The sequence below is a fragment of the Miniopterus schreibersii genome (genome assembly GCF_964146895.1).
Source record: "Miniopterus schreibersii genome assembly, chromosome: 8".
NCBI lineage: Eukaryota > Metazoa > Chordata > Mammalia > Chiroptera > Miniopteridae > Miniopterus > Miniopterus schreibersii.
In genome coordinates this window covers 41,806,608-41,827,310 of record NC_138109.1, presented here as the reverse complement: position 1 = coordinate 41,827,310, position 20,703 = coordinate 41,806,608, and the positions used below count along the sequence as shown (strand labels likewise).

The window sequence follows — 20,703 nt, the reverse complement described above, 5'->3', positions numbered from 1 at the left end:
GGGAAGTCTCTAGTGGACTATTTCAGAGATCTTAGTTTGGGCTCTTCAGTGCCTTGGGTAAAACTAAAAAATATGGTCAGAAATGGTATGGTACATTGCAGTGGCTGATAAGGCGGAATTTGGCATCAGACATACCTCGGATTGAGTCTTCTCTCTGACCCTTGTTATCTACACGATCTCTGGCAGGAATGATGCAATAATAACCACTTTGTAGGCCGACTGCTTTCCAGGACCCTGGAGTTGCTATTTTGTCAGAACTCTACAACCTGATGGCAGCAGATTGTCCTTCTGGCCTACTACAAACATGCCATCAGATGTCTAACGTAATTTTGTTCCGACTCTATACTCCTAGAGCAGAGTAGGCAAGAGTGTGGGACCCACAGTCGGGCAGTCCTGTTTAGAATTTGCACCCCAATTCTGTTCTTACTGCTTACTAACTGGGTGGCGACGGGGCGAGGCTACTGAATGAAACGAAACCTCAGTTTTCATCTGTGAAGCAAGGGAGGCTTGAGACCTTGGTCCGGCCAGGGGAGCTGTTCCCCCGTGAGCAACACGGGCAGTCCCTGAACTGAGGCAGGAAAGGGGCAAACACAGTCAGGGGATATAGTCAGAGAAGCTAGGGTGAGCCTGGTTTAGGCTGCAAACCAAACAGGAACAAGGCCACAATATAATGGTAGGGGACAGTGACACGGGTCCATGAGCACCAAGAGAAAATCCGAGGAGCTTGCTTAAGGAATGGGGAGAATCAGAGGTTCCGAAACAGACATTCAAGCACGGGGGGCAGGTGGAGTATGTTTTCCTGTGAGAAGTCTGATGTGTATTTTCAGAAAATTGGTTGCCACTTGAAGGCATAGCTTTGGAGTTGACAGCACTAGCATGCCATTAGCCTGTTAGAGTCGTTCTCAAGTGGGAGACGTGAAGACCTTTAAAAAAGAACACAGTATTCGCTGAAGAACCATAAATGTATAAAAAAGTATGAAAACAAGTTCATCCTCACTTGTAACCAAAGAAATGCAACAGGAACAGAGAATGTTTTCAAATTAGAAAATATCTGAAAAAAAATACTTCATGCTTGTGAGAATATAATGAAATAGGCATTGTAATATAATGGTGGAAGTAAAATGGTATAATCTTTCTAGAAAACTGCTTGGCAATGTATAGGATGGACATTTAAAAGTTTCATAATTTTAGCCCATAATTCCAATTTTAAGAACCTATTCTAAGAAAATATCTTAAGGCCAAAGAATTATGTGATGTTCATTGCATGTGGGACAATTTGAAGCAATTTAAATGACTAACAACTGAAGTGAAATAAATCAGGATTTATGACAGAATGAAATGTGATGCAGATATTTAAAAGCCTTCAGTAATTAACAACGGAGCTAAAAACAATCACATATCACACTGTCCCTATTAGATTGGAAAAGGGGAAAAAAACTGACATAGCTCGGTGTTGATAAGGGCATGAGAAAACTGTTATCATAATCCCGGTATGAACTTCGTAGAGGGACATTTGGTAATATGTAGTAATTTTTAAAATGTGCATTCTCTTTAATATAACAATTCCATTTTTAACAATTTACCTTTAGGACAAATTCAGAAACATACATAAGGATATAGGTTTAAGGCTGCTCATTGTACCATTGACATAAGAGCAAAAGAAAAAAAAATAAACACCTAAATATCCATTAAGATAGGTATATTCATATAATACTATAGAACCAATAACATTATAGAGATGGATATGTATATGTGCACATGTAAATATATACACACACTACATATAGTAAATTTAAATGGCTACTACTGACTGACAGTTACAGAGCAGATTATATATTCTAGTGGCATAAAATTGTACATAACCTATTTCCTTGATTATAAGAAGCATACTTCTGAAAACATTTGAACATTTCTGAAACTGAGATGCATCTTGTAATCAATGTCAAAAGAAAGTTGGCAGCTGCTAATAGAGCATGTTCCACTGTTGTCTCTGTTGTACTTGTGGGACTGTAACCATGAGTAGAGTTATCAGTTCATCTCATGGTTTTCCTCAGTTGAGTTGAACTACTTAGAACTGATATCGTGTCATGAGATTGAATTTTAACTTACATTTGGACCCTTACTTCCCCGCAAAATGTTGTTTTTTTAGGATTCCATCTGATGCAGTAATAAAGTGTTATTTATATACAAGTAAAGTTATTTGTACACAGAAGATAAACTGCAACATCAGGCAGAAGAAACTGCCACAATCTTTGAAATCTAAACTACAGAACTTTGAAAGATGAGACAAGTAGGTTGTGACTGAATTATGCATTATAAAAGAATATTTAACTCAGGTGCTAAAACTGTATCTGTCAAAAGCTTGTAAGTGACTTTCAAGATTAAACTATCAACATCAAAGAATAAGGTCATGATTATGAACATGAGAAATAAAAAGTGTCAAGTCACTGACATTATACATAACTGCTGATGGCCACAAGTAATTTAGATGTATCTTTAATTCTGAATATAATACAGATTTAGACTCAATTTCTGATGGTTATACTGAAGATAGTGGTGTGCATTTTATCTGCTATTGTTGGTTAGAAAAAATGCTTTTCTACATTTAATAAAGTTTATTTTGTACCAGAAAAACTGTTATTAAATCAATGGAACATATTCTGATACATGACTTCTTGGATTCAAATAAATGCAGTGCTCTCTCTCGGGGGTGGGGGTGGTGTGTGTGTGTGTGTGTGTGTGTGTGTGTGTGTGTGTGTGTATATATATATATATATATATATATATATAGACAGAATTTTCTTCAAGATTTTCCACTCTCTAAACACTGTGCTTTCAGGGTTGTATTTTTTTTTAAGTTCTAGGATCTTTCTTCCCCTTCAGCTTTATTGAGGTATAACTGAGAAATAAAATTGTAAGATATATAAAGTGTGTATCATGATGATTTGATTTACATACACATTGTGAAAAGATTCCTCCCATTTAATTTATTAATATATCTATCACTTCACATATTTTTTTGCGTGAGAATATTTAAGTCCTGTTCTCTTAGCAAATTTTAATTGTACAATACAGTGTTGTCAACATGTTTTACATGAACTCCTCGGACCGCATTTGCCTTATTGAATGTCTACCCTTTTACCAACCTCTCCCTATTTCCCCACTCCCTCAGACCCCGGCAGCCACTTTTCTATGATTTGTTTCTATGACTTTTTTTTTAGGTGATATCATGTAGCATCTGTCCCTGTCTGGCTAATTTCACTTAACATAATGCCCTCAAGATCCATCCATGTTACTGCAAATGGCAAGATTTCCTCCTTTCTATGTTTATTCCTTTATCTATACTTTCCCATACTGTTTGCATTTTAAAAAGTAATGTGCTTAAGTCAATACCATAATTAGGATAAAACAAACTATGGGCTATTTTCAAATATGTCTTAATGGCATGGAGGATATTATCATATGTTCAAATAAAAGGATGTATAATCCTATGCTGCATGAAAACATAAACCACACACACATACAGAGTAACATACATATGAAAAAGCTCAGAAATGGAATACACCAAAATGATAGCAGTGGTTATTAACATTATGTATTTCATTTTCTTTAAATTTTCCTGTTTTTCTAAATTTTCTATAATGAGCATGCAGTATACTTGGATATTTTGACAAAAATATTAGAAATAGAAATTTCTTACTTTAAAAAAAAAAAAAAGATCTTTCTAGAGAGAGGGAGGGAGAGGGAGAGAGAAACATTGATGAGAGAGAAACATTGATTGGCTGCCTCGAGCCTGCAACCCAGAATCAAACCAGCAACCTCTCAGTGCATGGGGTGATGCTCAATTTACTGAGCCACACCGGCCGGGCCTTATTTATCTCTTGAATGGTTCCTGTCCTTACAGCTAACAAGTGAATGCTGGCAATTTTGAACACTTCTGAAACCTCAGCCCTAGGGGGCTGAGGTTTATGAATGGAGAGGCATGAAAATGTTGTCTGCAGTAGTCTGCCTGAAAACTTGCTCTTTGAGCTGCAGTTTCATGGGGAACGAATGGGTTGTGAGCAGAGTCCAAAAAAGGCAAAAATCTAAGGCAAGGAGAATCAACATTAAATATTCACTCTTCCTCTTCCTGGACTCCCCCTCTCCAGTGATGACTGCAACTCATGTAAGTCACCAAAACATCCTTGAAAAAATGAACATCACCCTTGCTCCTTGCAACACTTCTCCAGAGTAACCCTTTGTTGGTTTTCAGAGGCATATTTCAAGCCTCTAACTCAGATGTTACAGTAATTACTCAGATCATGATATAATTACTCTGAATACAAAATCAAGAAACACTACTGTAAATAGCACCCCGTCTGTGGTCTGTGAAGGCATGCCAGCAGGAAATCAAGCCCCAAGACCAGGTATACTCCTGTGCCGGTGACAGTGCAGCAGAGCCAGCCGGGCCAGCAGGGGAGGAAGGCGCAAACCTGTCTGCCCAAAGTCCGTGCTCTGCCAGAAATTGCTACCACATGCATGTTGCAAAACAGGCACAAAAGGATTAAAATTTTAAGGGCAATGACTTATTTTAATGCCTTATCTTAAATGCCATGTCTTGATGACTTCAAATCAATCTTTGAGATTTAATAAATGAAGTAATGAATATAAAATTCTTAGCATATATTAAGTATTCATTAATGATAATTATCATTTTAGGAAATGATTACATTTGTATAGTATTTTATAGTTTATAAAGGCCTTTCACAAGTAACTGACTAAAATCTCTTAGGGGTATATGTGGTATTGATTAATTCATTCCGTACAAATTGAAAGGGCTTAGAAATGGGAGATTCTCCTGTCTTGATATCACCTGTTTGAATCATTTCTTCATCTGTTATGTCAGTTCTCCTCTCTGAACAGGGTGTCAAGAGTCAAGAGGACAGTGGGACCAAGCAAAATAGAGACAGGCTCACAGAGAGCGGGCAGACAGCTGGGGTGGGGGTGGGGGTTGGGGAGGTGGAGGGATTGAGTAACAAAGAAAAAGAGAGAACTCATGGACATGGACAACAGTGTGGTGATTGTGGGGGTGAAGGGGGGTGGGTGGAGGTGGAAGAGGGCATAGAGGGGATAAATGGTGATGGAAAAAATAAAATACGAAGAGTACAGTGGGGTGGGCAGCCTCAATCTGTGGACAGCTCTTCTTAGAAGACACATAATAAAAAGTTATTGGGTGACGAAGGCTGACAATCACACTAAGGTAAAGCAGTTCCCCCTGGTGACTCTTGGCTTCTCCATTCTTTTCTCAAGAAGTCTGAAATTACTTGTCAAATCTGCTGAAATGCCACGATTTACAAATCCCTTAATAAAGAGTTGGTAACATGTTCTTCCACATCTCCCATCAGCATTACCACAGCCCCCCGCCCCCAGGAGTGTATCACGTGGCAGATCATTAGCCTCAACAGTCAGCTTTAATGATGGGCTCTGGTGGAGGCAGGAGGGGCTGTACAACGGGGAGGAGGCCTCTGCTTCCAAGTCATTCCCCTGCACCATAAGCAGCGAAGACAAGACTGCTTGGTGTCCCTGATGAAAAGCAGGGATGCCGCGTAACAGCTCACAGTAGATTAAGTTGCCAGATGTTTTATGTGGAAGAACACTAAAATGCTATAACTCAACCTTCTCCAAAGCAGACAAGACCTAAATAAAACATAGCCATGTTAAAAGGAAGGGATGTGTGAAGTTGGACAATACTGGTTCTAGCTGGTTGTTACTGAGCACTTTGCAGGCACTGACCTCAGTACTTAACTATTTAATCTTGACTGCAATCCTGTGAAATAGGTGCCACCACTATTCCAATTTCCAGAGAAGGAAATAGACTTAAATAACTTGAAGTCACACATTGTGCTGAAGCTGTAATTCAGATGCAGAAGGCTAATTCCAGAGCGAATGTGAGTGTGAGTGCGCACACACACACTCCCCCGCATATATATATATTCTATATATTTTTCTCTATGTGCGTATATATATGTGTATATGCATGTGTGTACATACTGAGAATAAACTGATATAAATTAATTAGTGACTCTCTATTGCTAATATCTAGGATAATACCCAATATACCTTTAGGATAACATTTACACATTACATAAGTATTTATATTAGGACTCTAACATAGCAACATTTTAAATTTTTTCAAAGAAGACTCTGTATAGTTCTAAATGTCACTCATATTTCTTTCTTTGGAAGCTATCTCTAATTTTTAGGACAGGTTAGGTCTTCCTGCTGGGTGCTTCCAAAGCACCCTATTTTCTGAATTATAACATTCTCTACACATTACTGTAACTACTTATTTCATGTCTGGCTTCCATGCTCCATGAAGACAGGAACATATCTTTCTTGTTCACTAGTGTAACTCCAATATCTTTCATAGTCTCATGCGCGTAGTAGGCACTCAATAAACACTTGCTGATTAAATGAATACACATAATACTATCTGTCTTTATAGCAATAATATCAAGGTCTTATTCTACAAATTTGTAATTGTTTTTCTTATCAGATATGTATCAATTGCAGAATTAGTAAAAAACCTTATTATTTTGTGAAAATTAATGGAAAATTAATTTAATGGAAATTAATGGAAAATTAGTGGAAACCTTATCATTATGCTGTGCAGCCATCACCATCAATTTTATACATATACATTATAAGCATATAAAGACAATCCTGACCCTGTCTAAAGAATACTATGAATGTGAAGCTACCATGAAGAGTGTTTCAAGTCAAATTCTATAATGTCATGATGGACAACTAATTCCTTCTTTTGAACATAACTTATATCTCCAAAGTTCACTGCAAGTGTAGGTAGGTAACTTTAAAATTCTGCTCTACATGAAAAAAGAAAAATGAAGTATCCTATAAAAAACAATTTTCCTTCTATTCATAAGTAAATACAAAATTTACTACTCAATTACTTTTAAGATTTATACCAGTCATTACATTTTTATCTGATGTACACATGAATACAAAAATCCCTTCAGTCTCACCTTATGCTCAGTTTTGAGTGTTTACGTTTGTGTGCCAGGGGAAGAAAAAGAAGAAAGAAAGAAAAGACTGTGCGACGGATGAGACGGACGCACACCTAAGAGGGGATGAAAGGCTCTGATGGGCAGCACTTAGGGAAAAGGCAGGGCATCGTCCCACGTATACTTGTATTTGCAATGACAGCCACCTAGAAGCTGGTGTTTTTCTTCTACGCTTGATGTCTGAAGTTTTCCTGTCTGGTACTTAGGTTAAGAAGCCAGAGGCCATGGAACCAGATCTGCAGAAATGAAGAACTTTCCACGGAGAATGCTACAGGAGAAGTGATGGTCCCTGGGAGAGCTGGGATTGTTAAGTAAGCAGGTGGGAGACTGGCAGAGAGCCTGGGAATATAGAGAAGCGTGCTGCTGAGGAGGAGACGTTCCCGAAGGCGCGCTGGGAGTCAGGGCAGCGATGCGGAGCACAGAGCAGCCTGGAGGTGAGTGTGCGAGAGGCTGTGTGCACAGAGCATAGAGGTGATATTCACACACAAGGACACTCAAGAATGCATGGTTACTGGGTTTGGGTTTTTTCATTACTAGCTACAAGATGATTTTGTAGTTAACTAAGCTAACCAAGGAGAAGGACAGCACTTTTCTGGAAACATCTTGATGTTACGATGCTCTTGGGAACTGTTCAAATATCTGACAGTTCCATTTTCTCCTTGTCATAGAAATATCTTTCCCTTCCTCTCATCTCAGAAGAACACTTGATAGCTGCAATAGCATATACTCTTAGATGAATGAATCAAAAAATGAATCAAAATTAAACTTACTTTTTATAACCTTGACTGTTTTTATTAACCCAATTTACAAAGGTTAAGATTTCAGTGACATTGTTTATAAAAGTAAAACATTAAGAAAAGTATTGGAAATTTTGTGAGTTAGAACCGCTGTCTGACACTTTCCTATGTCTCTGGTTAAATTAACTTTGGAAGTGTGAAGCACCTCACGTTATCTCCAAAGAAACTCATAAGCCAACGTTTATTAGTTAGTTGGTCACTCAGTGGCTCAAACCCTTACTGAGTGACTACGATGCCTAAAGCAATGAATGAGACAGGGTAAGGTTTTGAGCACTATAAACACACTATTTAGATGCCAATAAATAATACTGTTAAAATAATTTAGAAAAAGTGATTTTTTGGCATGCGAATCTTTCTTCCTTTTCTATATTCCCTGAATAGAGAATTGAAGGTAATAAGAATTAATATTAATAATAACAAATGTGGGTAAAAGCAGTGCGCCCTGGAAGAATATGCTAGAAGTGCTATTCAATAAAACATGTCGAATGATAGTTTTTTTTGGAGTCTAAAAATTTGAGTAGGGGTGCTAGTCTTAAGGCAATTTAACATGTCACCATTTCGATATCATTTTATCATCAAGGCAGAAAAATTTAAAAATCCTTTCAGGTTGAGCTAGCTAAAAAAGATCTGAGACTAATGTACATAAATGATGAAAACAAGCCTTCTCCATTCTTAAAACATACCTGTGCTTGCCCTGGCCGGTGTGGCTCAGCTGGTTAGAACATCCTGTACACTGAAAGGCCGCGGGTTTGATTTCCAGTCGGGGCACATACCCAGGCTGCGGGCTGGATCCCAGGTCAGGGTGTATACAGGAGGCAATAGATCCATGTTTCTCTCTTCTCTCCCTTCCTCTCTCTCCAAAATCAATAAAAACATATTCTTAGGTGAGGATTAAAACCAAACCATCCCTGTTCTTGCTCAGGTGGCAGGTGTCATCTTTAGTTTCTCCTAAGTCTTCCCCTGAAGTTGATTTTTTAATTTGTTTTTTAACCCTCACCGGAGAATAGTTTTTCCATTGCTTTTCAGAGATTGGAAAGAAGGGGGAGAGAGAGGGAAAAACATCGATATGAGAGAGACACATCGATTGGTTGCCTCCCGCTTGCACCCTGACCAGGGCCGGGGATTTAGCCTGCAACCCAGGTACGTGCCCTTCGCTGGAATCGAACCCAGGACCCTTCTGTCCACGGCCAACACTCTTATAAACTACTGAGCTAAACTGGCTAGGGCTTGAAGTTGATTTTAAAGTACTTTTATCTGCGTAAGCATTTCTTGACGAGATAAGAAGAGACACACATTCACGATATAGCTGCTCCTCTAATCCCTTGGGATGCTTTATTTGTATTTCCCAGACTTGAGCAAAGTCCAAGGTAATGACAACACAGTACTAGAGATTCCAAGTAATTTCTATTAAAACTTTCTTACATGACTTCTCTTGGCCCAAATTGAGTTGCTTAAGGAATCTGGATCTTGTAATTAGAATGACAATGTTACCAAATTTAGATGCTCAGAAATCCACTAACAAGTATTATATTTTCCTCAAAAAATAAAAGTGGTTCACATTATGTTACTCTATATATTTATTAATACTTATACTTGATTGATAATATATATTTTAACAACAAACTAACAACCAAAAATTGTCTTTAGATTGGTATCTTTAAGGACAGACTCTCTCTCTGTTTAAAGAAACCCCAACTAAAACACAAGCAAACGAGCCAATAGACGTTCTAAAGCCAAAGCAAATTGCAACAACAAAAAACCTGCCAAAGTGGTTTTTTTGAACCTCAGGCAATCATTTCGGATTGCTGGAAGGGTACTGCTTGATTTCCTGGTTAAAACAGGGTACACCACAGCTTCACATGCAGCCAGACTGCACCAGAGCAAGGGCCTTTCCATATGCAGGTATTTATGGTACCTCAGGATCACCAAACTATTCAACTGCAGCTTCTCTTTTTGAGATGTGCTGATCAGTAAAAAGACACCTGGGCACTTTTTAATTCCATCCAATTCAAAGAGAAGGTGTAGAAGGTCATAAGTTTGTAGACTATGCAGCTTGGTTATTATATTAATGACCTGAGATGATCAAGGCTTTTGATGTGATGTGGACTGCCTGTCCTCCTGTCCTCTACCTGACCCAGGACAAGAAATCAGGTATTTGGAAAGTTTTAAATCGGACCACATTTTCTCCTGCTATTCAAAGTACTCCAACCTAGGAACTTCCATCCCTAGGACCATCTTGCAAGGAAAATTCATTGATGAGAGAAAAAAGCCACACCGCATGAACTATTTAAGAATCCATCAGTCATTTCCATATTTAAAACTGCGTTAAAACATACACTCAAGTTAGGAAAGTTTTTTGTTGTCATGAAACACAAACACAAATTCAATATTTAGATTCAATTCTAAAGTAGAATATTTTTTGGCCAACTTTTGATCCCTGGATACATTCAGCTATTTAAAATGGTAGAAAATAGGGGATTAAGTAATAAATATTTATGTGTAAGATGACCCATTAATTAAGTTAAATTACTTCATTTTCCCGAGACCATTAGTTTAAATGAGTCATTTTATCAAATGCCTGGCCTGTTGAAATGATTTAGAATTTAAACATAAAACAGAAGAATGCTAATCCTTAATGCAGAACATAAATTATCCAATGCTGAGGTTAGCTATCTGACATTTTTATGTGCATTTTCCTTAATTTTCTAAAATGGCAAGTCCAGCGATCGTTGTCCATTTTACTACAGTGATTCCAGTTGTAATTTCAGGAGATGTGAACAGAACTTACTAATTACTCCCCCTTTTTCAAACTCTTCCTTATTTTTCTGATCTTCTATCCTTGTCATAAGGATATATACACATATTTACATCTGACAATAATGGAAATTATATCTGAAATATTAATTATCCAAAACAGAGTCAAATGCCAATTCCAACCAAAAAAATGTCCTTATATTTGTTGCAAAAGTGTTAGGAAGGAGCCCTGGTTGACAGAGTTAAGTTCCTTGGACAAAAAAGGTGTCTTGCTTTGTTTTTCAACTTCACACAGTTAATTAAGTAACCAAGATTAACTGCAAATTAGCTTTAACGTTTTAATATAAAAATTGAAGGTCCCATACAAACGAAATTCGTGTAATATTTCTTTAGAATTTAATATTTTCTAAGTAGCCATAGCATTTTTCTTTTGAGGGGGAGGCCAGGTCTTTTGAAGAGATCTGGGATTTGGGAATGCGAATGGGGAAGGAGGGTGAGGGGAGAATACATCAGAGTCTGGTATGCTATGTACTACTTACCTTCAAAAGTCAAATAAAACTTTCCTCTGTCAAACCAAACGAGGGAAGGCTGTTCGTTCTCTGTATGGCCAGGAGTTGAAGCGGGATGGGAAAGGTTAGGAGGGAGAGAGAAGGACACAGAGTGAGTTACAGAGCAGCTCATTAACCTCCTGGGGGGCACAGGCACCGCATGCCACTAGCGTGCAGGGAAAAGGGGAGGCTGGCAATCTTCGTTTTTGTTTGTTCGTTTGTTTGTTTTTAGTTCAGGAAACAGAAAGCAAAGCAAAGCTATGGAGGTCTAAAGGGATGGGCATGTGTGGTTGGTAGCTCGATACTCGGTGCTGGTGCGCATGGAGCAGAAGTCTTCCTGGCCATGCAGGGGCGTCAGCATATTTTAACTGCACTGGTTTGGGCAAACTGTCATTCAGCAATTGCTGTATCCATTTCATCTTCAATGTCATCCCCTTCTATGTTTTAAAAAAGATAAACTTGGAGTTATGGGTCAGATAAACTTAGCTTAGGTTTTAAATGACAACAGCATTGCATATCAATTTAATGTTCCCGGAAGATGTCATATATCTTCCATCCCCTTCCCTGGAATCACCTTAGGCATCCAGACACAAAACACCCTTTACCTATGTACCAAAGAGAAAACAAGATTACTAATGGTGCTCTATTATTTTTTTAAATTAAAAAGCAGTTCCTGGACATGTAATTCTGAGCAGTTAAATTATTCCTTCCTTTGTAAATTCACAAAGCAATAGCATCTCACCTTTTTCAAACCTTTTTGCTGAGAAACTGTCATGCAACCTGCTGCTTTTTAATATGTTCACTTAAAAAAATTCAATGGCATGAGTTCCACAATGAACAGTAAACAGACAGGGTGCATCTGGAAGGCACTGGACACTCATGAGGTGAGTAGCATGTCCATGACATTTATAGCATTCAGATGGCATAATGGCTTGGATTTTTAATGTCTAGATATCTAGAGATCACTTGGCTAGCACCATACCTGCCGGGGTTTCACAGCGCCTTTCAAATGAGGGCAGTTTGTCATAAAAAACATCATCTTCTGACACTACGAACCAAAGAAATATAAAGGGATGGAAAACAAAAACACAAGTACAAATCCCAAATGAAATCAAGGTCACACTTTACTGACTGAAACACAGGAATGATTTTAATGGAAAAAGGAAAAAAAAAAACACCTTAGACACTGGGCTTATGACTAGGACACAAAAAAGCGATGTGCTTATTTCATGATGATGCTATGGGAAGAAATTATAATTTTAAAAATGCCAGGTTTTAGCATCTGAATTTGACTGAACTCAGCTCCATGGAAGAAATCATGGCTCATCTTTTCAGTGTGTTGTTAAAGGCACTATCATTAATAATTGACTTGTGCAAGTGTATTTCACTCAGACACAATTCTCAAATGGCCAGACATATGTCCATCAACGGAACCTCGTGACAGCTCAACAGAATCACCCAGCATGCACTTCCCCCAAGGGGAAAGAGGGAGCTTTTAACAAGACCATAAAAAAGCAACAGTATAAATCTGAGGTCCCTGAATGAATGAAGCATCCTATTTCAACTTCATCAATATCCAAATTCAATTTGCCTTGTATCTGCCTTCGGTAGTTATGGACTGTTCCTTTTGAACAGCATTACTGTAATTCCTTCTTTGACTATAGTGTCCAACTATGGCCAAATGTCTTTGTAAATTGGTCTAAACAGTTGCTCTGGACTCCAAGAGTTCCAGATCTTCGCCCATGGTTCCCCTTCTCACCAACTAACAGATGCAGGCAACTGGAATATTACTCTATCTGATAAAAAAAGGTACTCAATGCCATATCCTAAGGGTATTACTACAATTTCAATAGAAAAACTGAGTAAAATCTGTACAAAGACAGTAAGAGAGAATCCTTCCTACAATGTGGGGAATAACATAAGGAAATGAATGAGGGTAGTAAAACTACTCCATAAACAGTGTTTCTTAGAAAATATCCTACTAGCTTGCCTCCTAGACTTAGGGAGTAAGGTAGTTTTTAATATACGTGTGGCTTCCTTGGAGGCTAGGACAAGTTAATGCAACTCCTGTAAGATCTATAGGAGAGGAACAGGACAAATGGAGGCCACTCTACAGTCTCTAGAGAAAATAGGAACCAAAATAGTTGCACTGGCAGTAACTGAATGTAACAGTGCCTTTTCATACCTACTAGGGGGAGATGATGGAGGATATTCCTTTCCTTTGAAGAACTAATGTCCTATTTACAATCTCGTTAAAATGAGGAGCCTTCAATACTGCCATTTGTTCTTTGAGCTGAAGTTACAAAAGAATAGTTCACAAGGGTTGATTAGCATGCTTATGATTTTTTTTTTTAATGGTGGTTGTGGACACTGAGGGCGTAGAAGAAAACATCCTAAATAAATCAGAGAACTTAAAAAAGGAGTCATTGGATAGCTCTGTGCTTGGTTTAAATAAGGGCAACGCTCAAATTAAATGCAGAAGAAAAAATTTCCTAGGGACTAACCATGGAGATAGCCTCAAACTGATCTAGGATGAGGAATCTAGTATTGGAGACAAGCTTTTCCAAAAAATAGCAGAAGGAAAAAGAAAAAGACTAAAATTATATGTGGGAATTTTTAATTGGAATCAGGAAATCTACCTCCAAATGCCTGTTTTCTTTTTGTGCAGGATAACTGGCATTAATTCAGGTATTTTAAAAAGCAAGACTATCCAGTATAGAATTGGCTTCCAGCTTGGAGAGACAAAGGCTTGGAGGAAGTATTTTAAGTTTTAGATACTATAGTTAACATCCCAGTACTGCATACAAAAGACTTTTGCTCAAAGTTCTACACCAAAGGAAGCATCCAAGTCCACTGATGCTCCCTTGGTTGCCCAGAAATGATTACTTCTCAGTCATTACAGATTACTGCAATATTAAAGAGGCAAATGAAAATGCATCATTAACAGTGAAGAGATATAATTAACAGTAAATTTAATAACAAAGGAAAATTGGCTTTACTGTGGTCTTTTTGCATTTGGGTCCCAAATGAAGATTCTGCAAACATGCAAAAACACTATCACCCATAGAAATAAAAAATGGATATTTACAATTAGAGATAATTCCCTGTTTATTTCTAGCTCAAATATCTAAGAGTTTATTTTTTTTATAATGGAATAACTTTATATATTGTCTCTATTCCCATAATATTAACAGATTTCCCCCAAAATCACAGAGTGAAAGTCCTGTATAGGTTTTTCTGAGTACAATATGAGTTTATTGTATTTTCAGGTGTGGCATTAGATTTACTGCTTTATAATCACAGCTCTCATGGAAGATTTTATGCCCAATGTCTTACAGGGGCATATTTTTATATGAACTGTCATGCAGGGAGATTAAACTTGCTCTTAAAATTTTAGTCTTTAAATTACATTAAATGTTGCTTATTGGTTCTCACCTCATTTGTCCCAATTTTGGCTCAACTGTGACGGGAAATGTCAAAAAGTGTTGTGGTGGTGGGAGGGGAAAGCTGAGCCATCAACTTCAGGGAATTTGCTGCTGAAATTCTCTATCTCCCTGAGCCATTTGACTTCACTAAGTTGACATTCCAAGACAGTCAGGAATAGTCAGTTCTTTTGTACCAAACAGCCAAAGCACATCCTGTCCAAAAAAGAGGTAAATACCAAGATACAAGAAGCTGCTGGGTAGTCAGTCATTTGACAATGTGTTTACATCACCGAGAAGTGGCTGTCAGATGACCCACAGCAGCAGGAAATAAGGAACAGGAGAGTGAGGAATGCAGTGGGAAGATGAAAATGAAATTAAAAAAACACACAGATTAAATCAGAATGCTCCTCAGCAATGAAGCAATGTGACTATCCTCTCAGGTGGCTCTTTTATAAACCCCTCTGTGGTTCATCTTGAAAGAGTGTGTACTAGAAGTGTTCAGAATTAAAGTCACTGGCCAGGATTTGGGATTTCGGCAGCAGGGAGTATAAAAACACATCACAGAAAACACAGACATGGTTCAAATTCCCTGAGTGTGCAATTTTCTCTGAATCTCAATGAGTTGAAAGAACATGTTAGACGGTCGTCTGAGGTCACTTGAGGCTTGCTTTCTGAGTGACAGTTTATTCTCACTTTCCTCTTTGACCAACCAGAAAAGCCACATGAAGTGGGTAGGACAACTGATCTTGAGAAAAACAAGCAAAGGACAAAAAAACCAAAGCAGGAGTGGGGAAAATGGCCGTAACAATCAAGAGTACTAAAGAGAGTTCAAAAATCAGTTTGGGCTGTAAAAAAAAAACACAAACAAAAAGCCAGAAAGAAATTAACTAATAGATATATAAAAATAGGAAGCCCCCAAATTGTCCCAATTAATGATGTGGATAAAGAATAGAGTTGGCCATATATATATACACACATATATACACATATAAATACATATACATACATATATATATATATATGACTGCATCATATGAAATTGGATAGCTGGCTATGTTTTCACCAAATTTGAAGGATTCTTTTGAGCTGCTCTAATTAATAATATAGAGCATGTGATATAGCTGAATTTCTCTTTGGGGCCCCTAAGAGGCACACCTTACTTAACTTATTCCACTGGAAAAATAGTGAGTTTTTTTCCAGAAGAGCTTCAGGCTTTGATCAAGCTACTACTCACATGGGCAATTCCGTAGCGTGTTCTTGGTAAGTAGTAGGAATTTGTTTGTTTTTTTTTTAAGGAAATTACTTAGCTTTGGTTAATGATTCTCTCAAGCAATGCAGAATGGTCAGCTGGTTTATAATATGGGAGACTTGGAGGGGAGTTCTGACAAGAAAGGAAAACAATGGGGAAAAATGGAATGGAAAGCCCCAGATCAGAGACACCATGCAAACAGGAGAGGCAGCAGGAGCCTATGGAAGATGGGTGAAGATATATAGAGAGAGAGAACAGCCTTGGGGAAAGGGAAGACACTCCAGGCAAAAGGAGGCATTTAAACCTGGGAAAACCATCCAGCTGAGCAGCCATTCTCAACTCTTCACTTTCATCACACCATAAGGAAAGAGGCACTAAGGCATTTATTGCAAATGCCAGCAATGCTTATTTCTCAGGGAACACTGACCACATATCACTGTAAAGCACTAAAAAAACATGTCAAAAAGTTTGCTCAAGTCCTGCAACGCCAATGTGTATACCATCTGTCAACATAAGAACAACCAAAAGTGATGAAGAAATGAAAGCTTCAGGAAAATAAAAGCTCTAAATTTTGTGATTTCTGAGTTGGAATTTAAATAAACATTCTCCCTCAAAGGAGATGATTTTGATCATAAGAAGTAATATCTAAATTATAGGACCTTATTTGATTTCCTCCTAGCTTTCATGAATAGCTCTGTGTGGAACAGCATAAGAGAATTCCTGTAAAACACAGGTGTTAATGTTCTTTTACTTATTTGCCTAGTTAAAGCACTTGGCCTCCTTTGCTGAGAAGGTGCTTTTAAAAGAAGAGTCAGGTGATAGTAGCAAAACACACAGCAAAACAATTCTGATCAGAAATACAAGGCCTTGGGATTTTCAGGTCATAAATACAGCCAGTCAAAATCACAAACGGATGAAGAGAGAGGAGATAATTTTTACCAACTGTGGGAGTGGTGGCTGCACTCAAGGAATTGGTAGACGATATCGAAGAGGTGCTTTCAGCCCGGGCGAGGGGTGCTATTGGAGGAGGGCTGGAAGAATGTATGGGAGGGCTAAAAGGTCTGGGCTGCAGAGAGAAGAAAAGAGGTGGAGAGTTAGATACACAGGTCGTGGTACTTTTGTTCCATATTTCATGTCTCCCAGCCCTAGCTATAACAACTAAAGTTCTTAAAAGTACAGGTGACACCATTTTCACACTGAAATTATATCTACACAGGGGCTTGTAGATGGAGCTAGAGGAGCCATAAACTGCACCCAATAGGAATATGAGACTTAGAGAAGCTGAGATCTGTGATGCGGTCAGTAATGGATTTCAGGACTGTGAACTCACATGCCCTTAGGGACTAAGCAGGTAATAGAATCTGAGAGCTTAAGCCCATTGAAAGACATTTAAATACAAAATACTGTAGTGTGCTAGCTAAACCAAATATTACGGATATCAGCTTGTGGCTCCTGTGCATAGATCCCGAAGGAATTTACATCTGCCAGAAGTCTCTTTATTGCTCACACAGAATGTTTTCCACCCCTTAGCCCAAAAACATGACGTAAAAAACTTCCAGAACAAACTCATTGGGCCACCACTCTCCTTTATATCTACACAGGGTGCCTACCACCAATAACTTCTCTATAGTCTGGGGACAGAAATCAGGACTTACCCTCTCTTGGAATCAAAGGAACACATCCCTTTCTAAAGGTTTAACACAATTGAGCATTACTGTCTTGATTTGCATCAAACCCACTGTAGCAGACCTGAGGGCCCCAGCATCCCTATTCCTACCATTTTAGACCCTGGCTTGAAAGATGGTAGAGAGTTGAGAAGGGTTGAAATGTACACCCCTACTGCATGCCACCTGTCAGGGCCATTTGTATAAGTGATCTAAGGCTTAGACCTGATGTGGAGGTGGCCTGTGTGAAGGTTTTTCACTTGTTTGTCATTCTCAGAGTTTCTGAGCAAGCCAGGGCAGAAGGGAACATACCACATCTCCGACTCCAGGTTTTCCTGGAGGCAGCTTTGGCCTAGATGGAGGCCGGGGAGGAGGTGGAGGTGGGGTGGTGCTGCTGCAAGGAACTAAGGGAGTGGCTGGCCGAGCAGGGGACGATGCACCTGAAAAACAAGCTGGTGTTAAAAACGTCTGGAAACACAGTTGGCCAAAGCATTGTCAACACTTAATCTCTCCTTCCCCATTCCCACAGTGCAAAGCCAGTCCCAGACACCTTTTTCACTTCAGCCATTACTATATTCAACACTGTAGCACCTGGTATTTTTTTTTAATACAGAAAAAAAAATCACTCAGTTGAACTGTGGTTGATGGTAGAAGCTGGAGCTCATTGCCTTCTGTTGTCATGTGACACCCAGTGAAAGGTAAATCCTTTTTGCTGTGACAGAAAAAATATTTTTAAGACTCTTTTGGCTGGGTGGAGGGTAGCTTTCATTTTGACCATATGTGCACCAAACTTATGCTAAATTCTTTTGATTTTTGCATATTCAAAATTTATTTATGTCCTAGTTGGAAACGGAGGTTAGAAATTGAAGGAAGATGAATGATTTTTCCACATTATATACTTGAACATGTTTAAGAGATTTGCCCTGTGTACTATGCTTCAAAATATGAGTGCTAATAAATACAAGCAACCACTTGATGGTAAGCAAAGGACAAAGTATAGGAAGGTAAATTATATGTTGCCTGAGTACTTTGTGTTTAGAATCTTAACAGAAAGACATTGAATTGAGAGGATTTTATGTTTTGAAGGAGGCTGCTTAGGAATCCGTTCCACATAGAGTTTGCCCACAATGATTTTTGTGTGTGTGTATGTGAAGATTTTTAAAAGAGCCTCTTGGATTTACTTTTCTGGCTGTCCATGACAAGCATGTGAAATACGGACGACACACAGAGGCCGGCATGCACACCAGTCAGCACCAGCAGGGTCTTAGACTCAGGGTTCTGCCTCTCATCACTCATGTGTCTGGGATACATGGGTAAACTGCTTGGCTAAAATCCTTAAGAAAGTCAGATCAATATACCAAACGGTTCTTGTTCAGAAACATTTCAACTACTCCAGATTCGTTGTCACTTTGGTTAGAAAATCATTCCAAGAAAATTCTAGGAAATCCTGAGCCAGAAAAATACCTGCTCCCTCCTCCCTGCCTCCCCTCCAATATGCCACAAGACTGTGCTCCCTGAAGAATCCTAGCCCAGCATCTCCATCTCCAGACTGTCAGATTCTCAAAGAAGTTGAGCAACAAACTCATCATCTCAGCTTCTGCTCTCATCTTAGGAGAGTCCTTGGGCGTAGTTTGCTCCTCTTGTTTAAACCACCTGAAATCTTGAGCATGTTGTGTGTCTCTGTGCTGTTTATTGTAAGTGGAACTTCATTAGTGGGAAATCCTACTAATTATTATCGCCATCCCCAGCCCTACACCCACCTTCTCTCTACCATCACCACCTTTTTACCATATTCTTACTTTTTATTGGGCCAGGATCTATGCTAGCCATTACCTTATTTATCTTCACAGTAAGCTTAGAGGAAGGTATTGTCACTGTTTCAATGGAAAGTAAAGCTCAGAGATATTCAGTAACTTGCTAAAGGTCACACAGCTCAAATGATCTGTTTAACTCCAAAGCTCAAGCTCAAATGCAATGTCTTGTAGCCTTAGGTGGACTGTAGAGTTCAACATCTTGCATAAAGCCTGGTCCTATTTTTGCAGGGGCAGCTTGCACATAGTTCTCTAAATGGTTACATATTATGTGTGTTTTTTTGGTGACCAGGACATTACAAGCCCTAAAACAGTTCTGTCCAATGGAGCTTTCTACAGTGACGAAAATGTTCTAGAATGAGTGAATAGTCTTATTCTTTTTGATTAATCATCTCTTGAACAACAAAACAATTGGATATGTTTTGACAGGTCTCACTACAAAGTTATCTTTCAAGTTAACTGATTTACACCCAGGATGTTTCCAGAAAACAGAAGTGACAGCAGAGAGATGGGAGATAAACTTTTAGACAACAAAGTCTTTGTCAGGAACTTCCCTGGGGCTTTTTGGGGGTTCTATTTTGCTGGAAAACCATGCATAGGAATGGTTTGAAATGTTTATTCATGGTCTATTTCCAAGAAATAGTGTTCTGAATCAGTCTCAGGAAAGGTCAGCTGCTTATCTTTTCCTACATGTTCCAGAAGGGAAATTTTAAAGACTACTTTCAGTAATGCTTACGAAAGCAGTAAGGGATTATCATCAAGGCAGTGTGGAATACTGACAAAACTGGATGAAAAAACAGACTATCTCAGTTCTGGCCCTGCCTGCCTCTTATCAACTAGGAGATCTTAACCTCTGTGAATCTCAGCTTCCTGTTTTAAAAAATGAGACATGTTTCTACCTTACAAGGTAGTTGTAACAATCAAAATGGAAAATGCTGCCTGGCCAGTGTTGCTCAGTGGTTGAGCATCAACCCATAAACCAAGAGGTCCCCAGTTCAATTCCCAGTCATGGCACATGCCTGGGCTGTGGGCTGTGGGCTGTGTGGGGGTGTGTGTGTGCAGGAGGCCGTCAATTGATGTCTCTCTCATCGATGTCTCTCTCTATTCCTCTCTCTAAAATCAGTAAAACATAACAAAAGAAAAATGCTTATGAAAGTGTTTACTGAAGTATAAAATGCTATAAAAATGGAAGGCAATAGATTTTGATGATGATGGTAAAGATGTGTCTTTGGATAAAGACAGAACTAAAAGCAAAGAAAAAAGAGGCTAATTATGGACGCTTTATTTAATTCACTTTTTCCTTGCTGGATTGATTTAATTCATTTGTTATGCAGTTGGAAGATACTAAGGGAGTATTTAAGAATACAACCCTACTTGACAGAACCCTGAGGTTC

At 38.6% G+C, this 20,703-nt stretch overlaps 1 protein-coding gene across 2 annotated transcripts in view; it reads right to left on the bottom strand.

Annotated features, from left to right (window-relative positions):
- The window catches only part of SGIP1 (SH3GL interacting endocytic adaptor 1), a 169,307-nt gene that overhangs the window by 18,304 nt on the left and 130,300 nt on the right, over window positions 1–20,703 (bottom strand). Inside the window, exons 15-18 of one of the 2 annotated variants that reach the window (XM_081145952.1) lie at window positions 17,811–17,938; window positions 16,774–16,900; window positions 12,143–12,208; window positions 11,152–11,211 (exon numbers count right to left, since the gene is read on the bottom strand). In XM_081145952.1, coding sequence (XP_081002078.1) covers window positions 11,152–11,211; window positions 12,143–12,208; window positions 16,774–16,900; window positions 17,811–17,938 — 381 coding nt within the window. The remainder of the gene's footprint in view (window positions 1–11,151; window positions 11,212–12,142; window positions 12,209–16,773; window positions 16,901–17,810; window positions 17,939–20,703) is intronic. The other variant, XM_081145951.1, reaches the window with a different exon arrangement.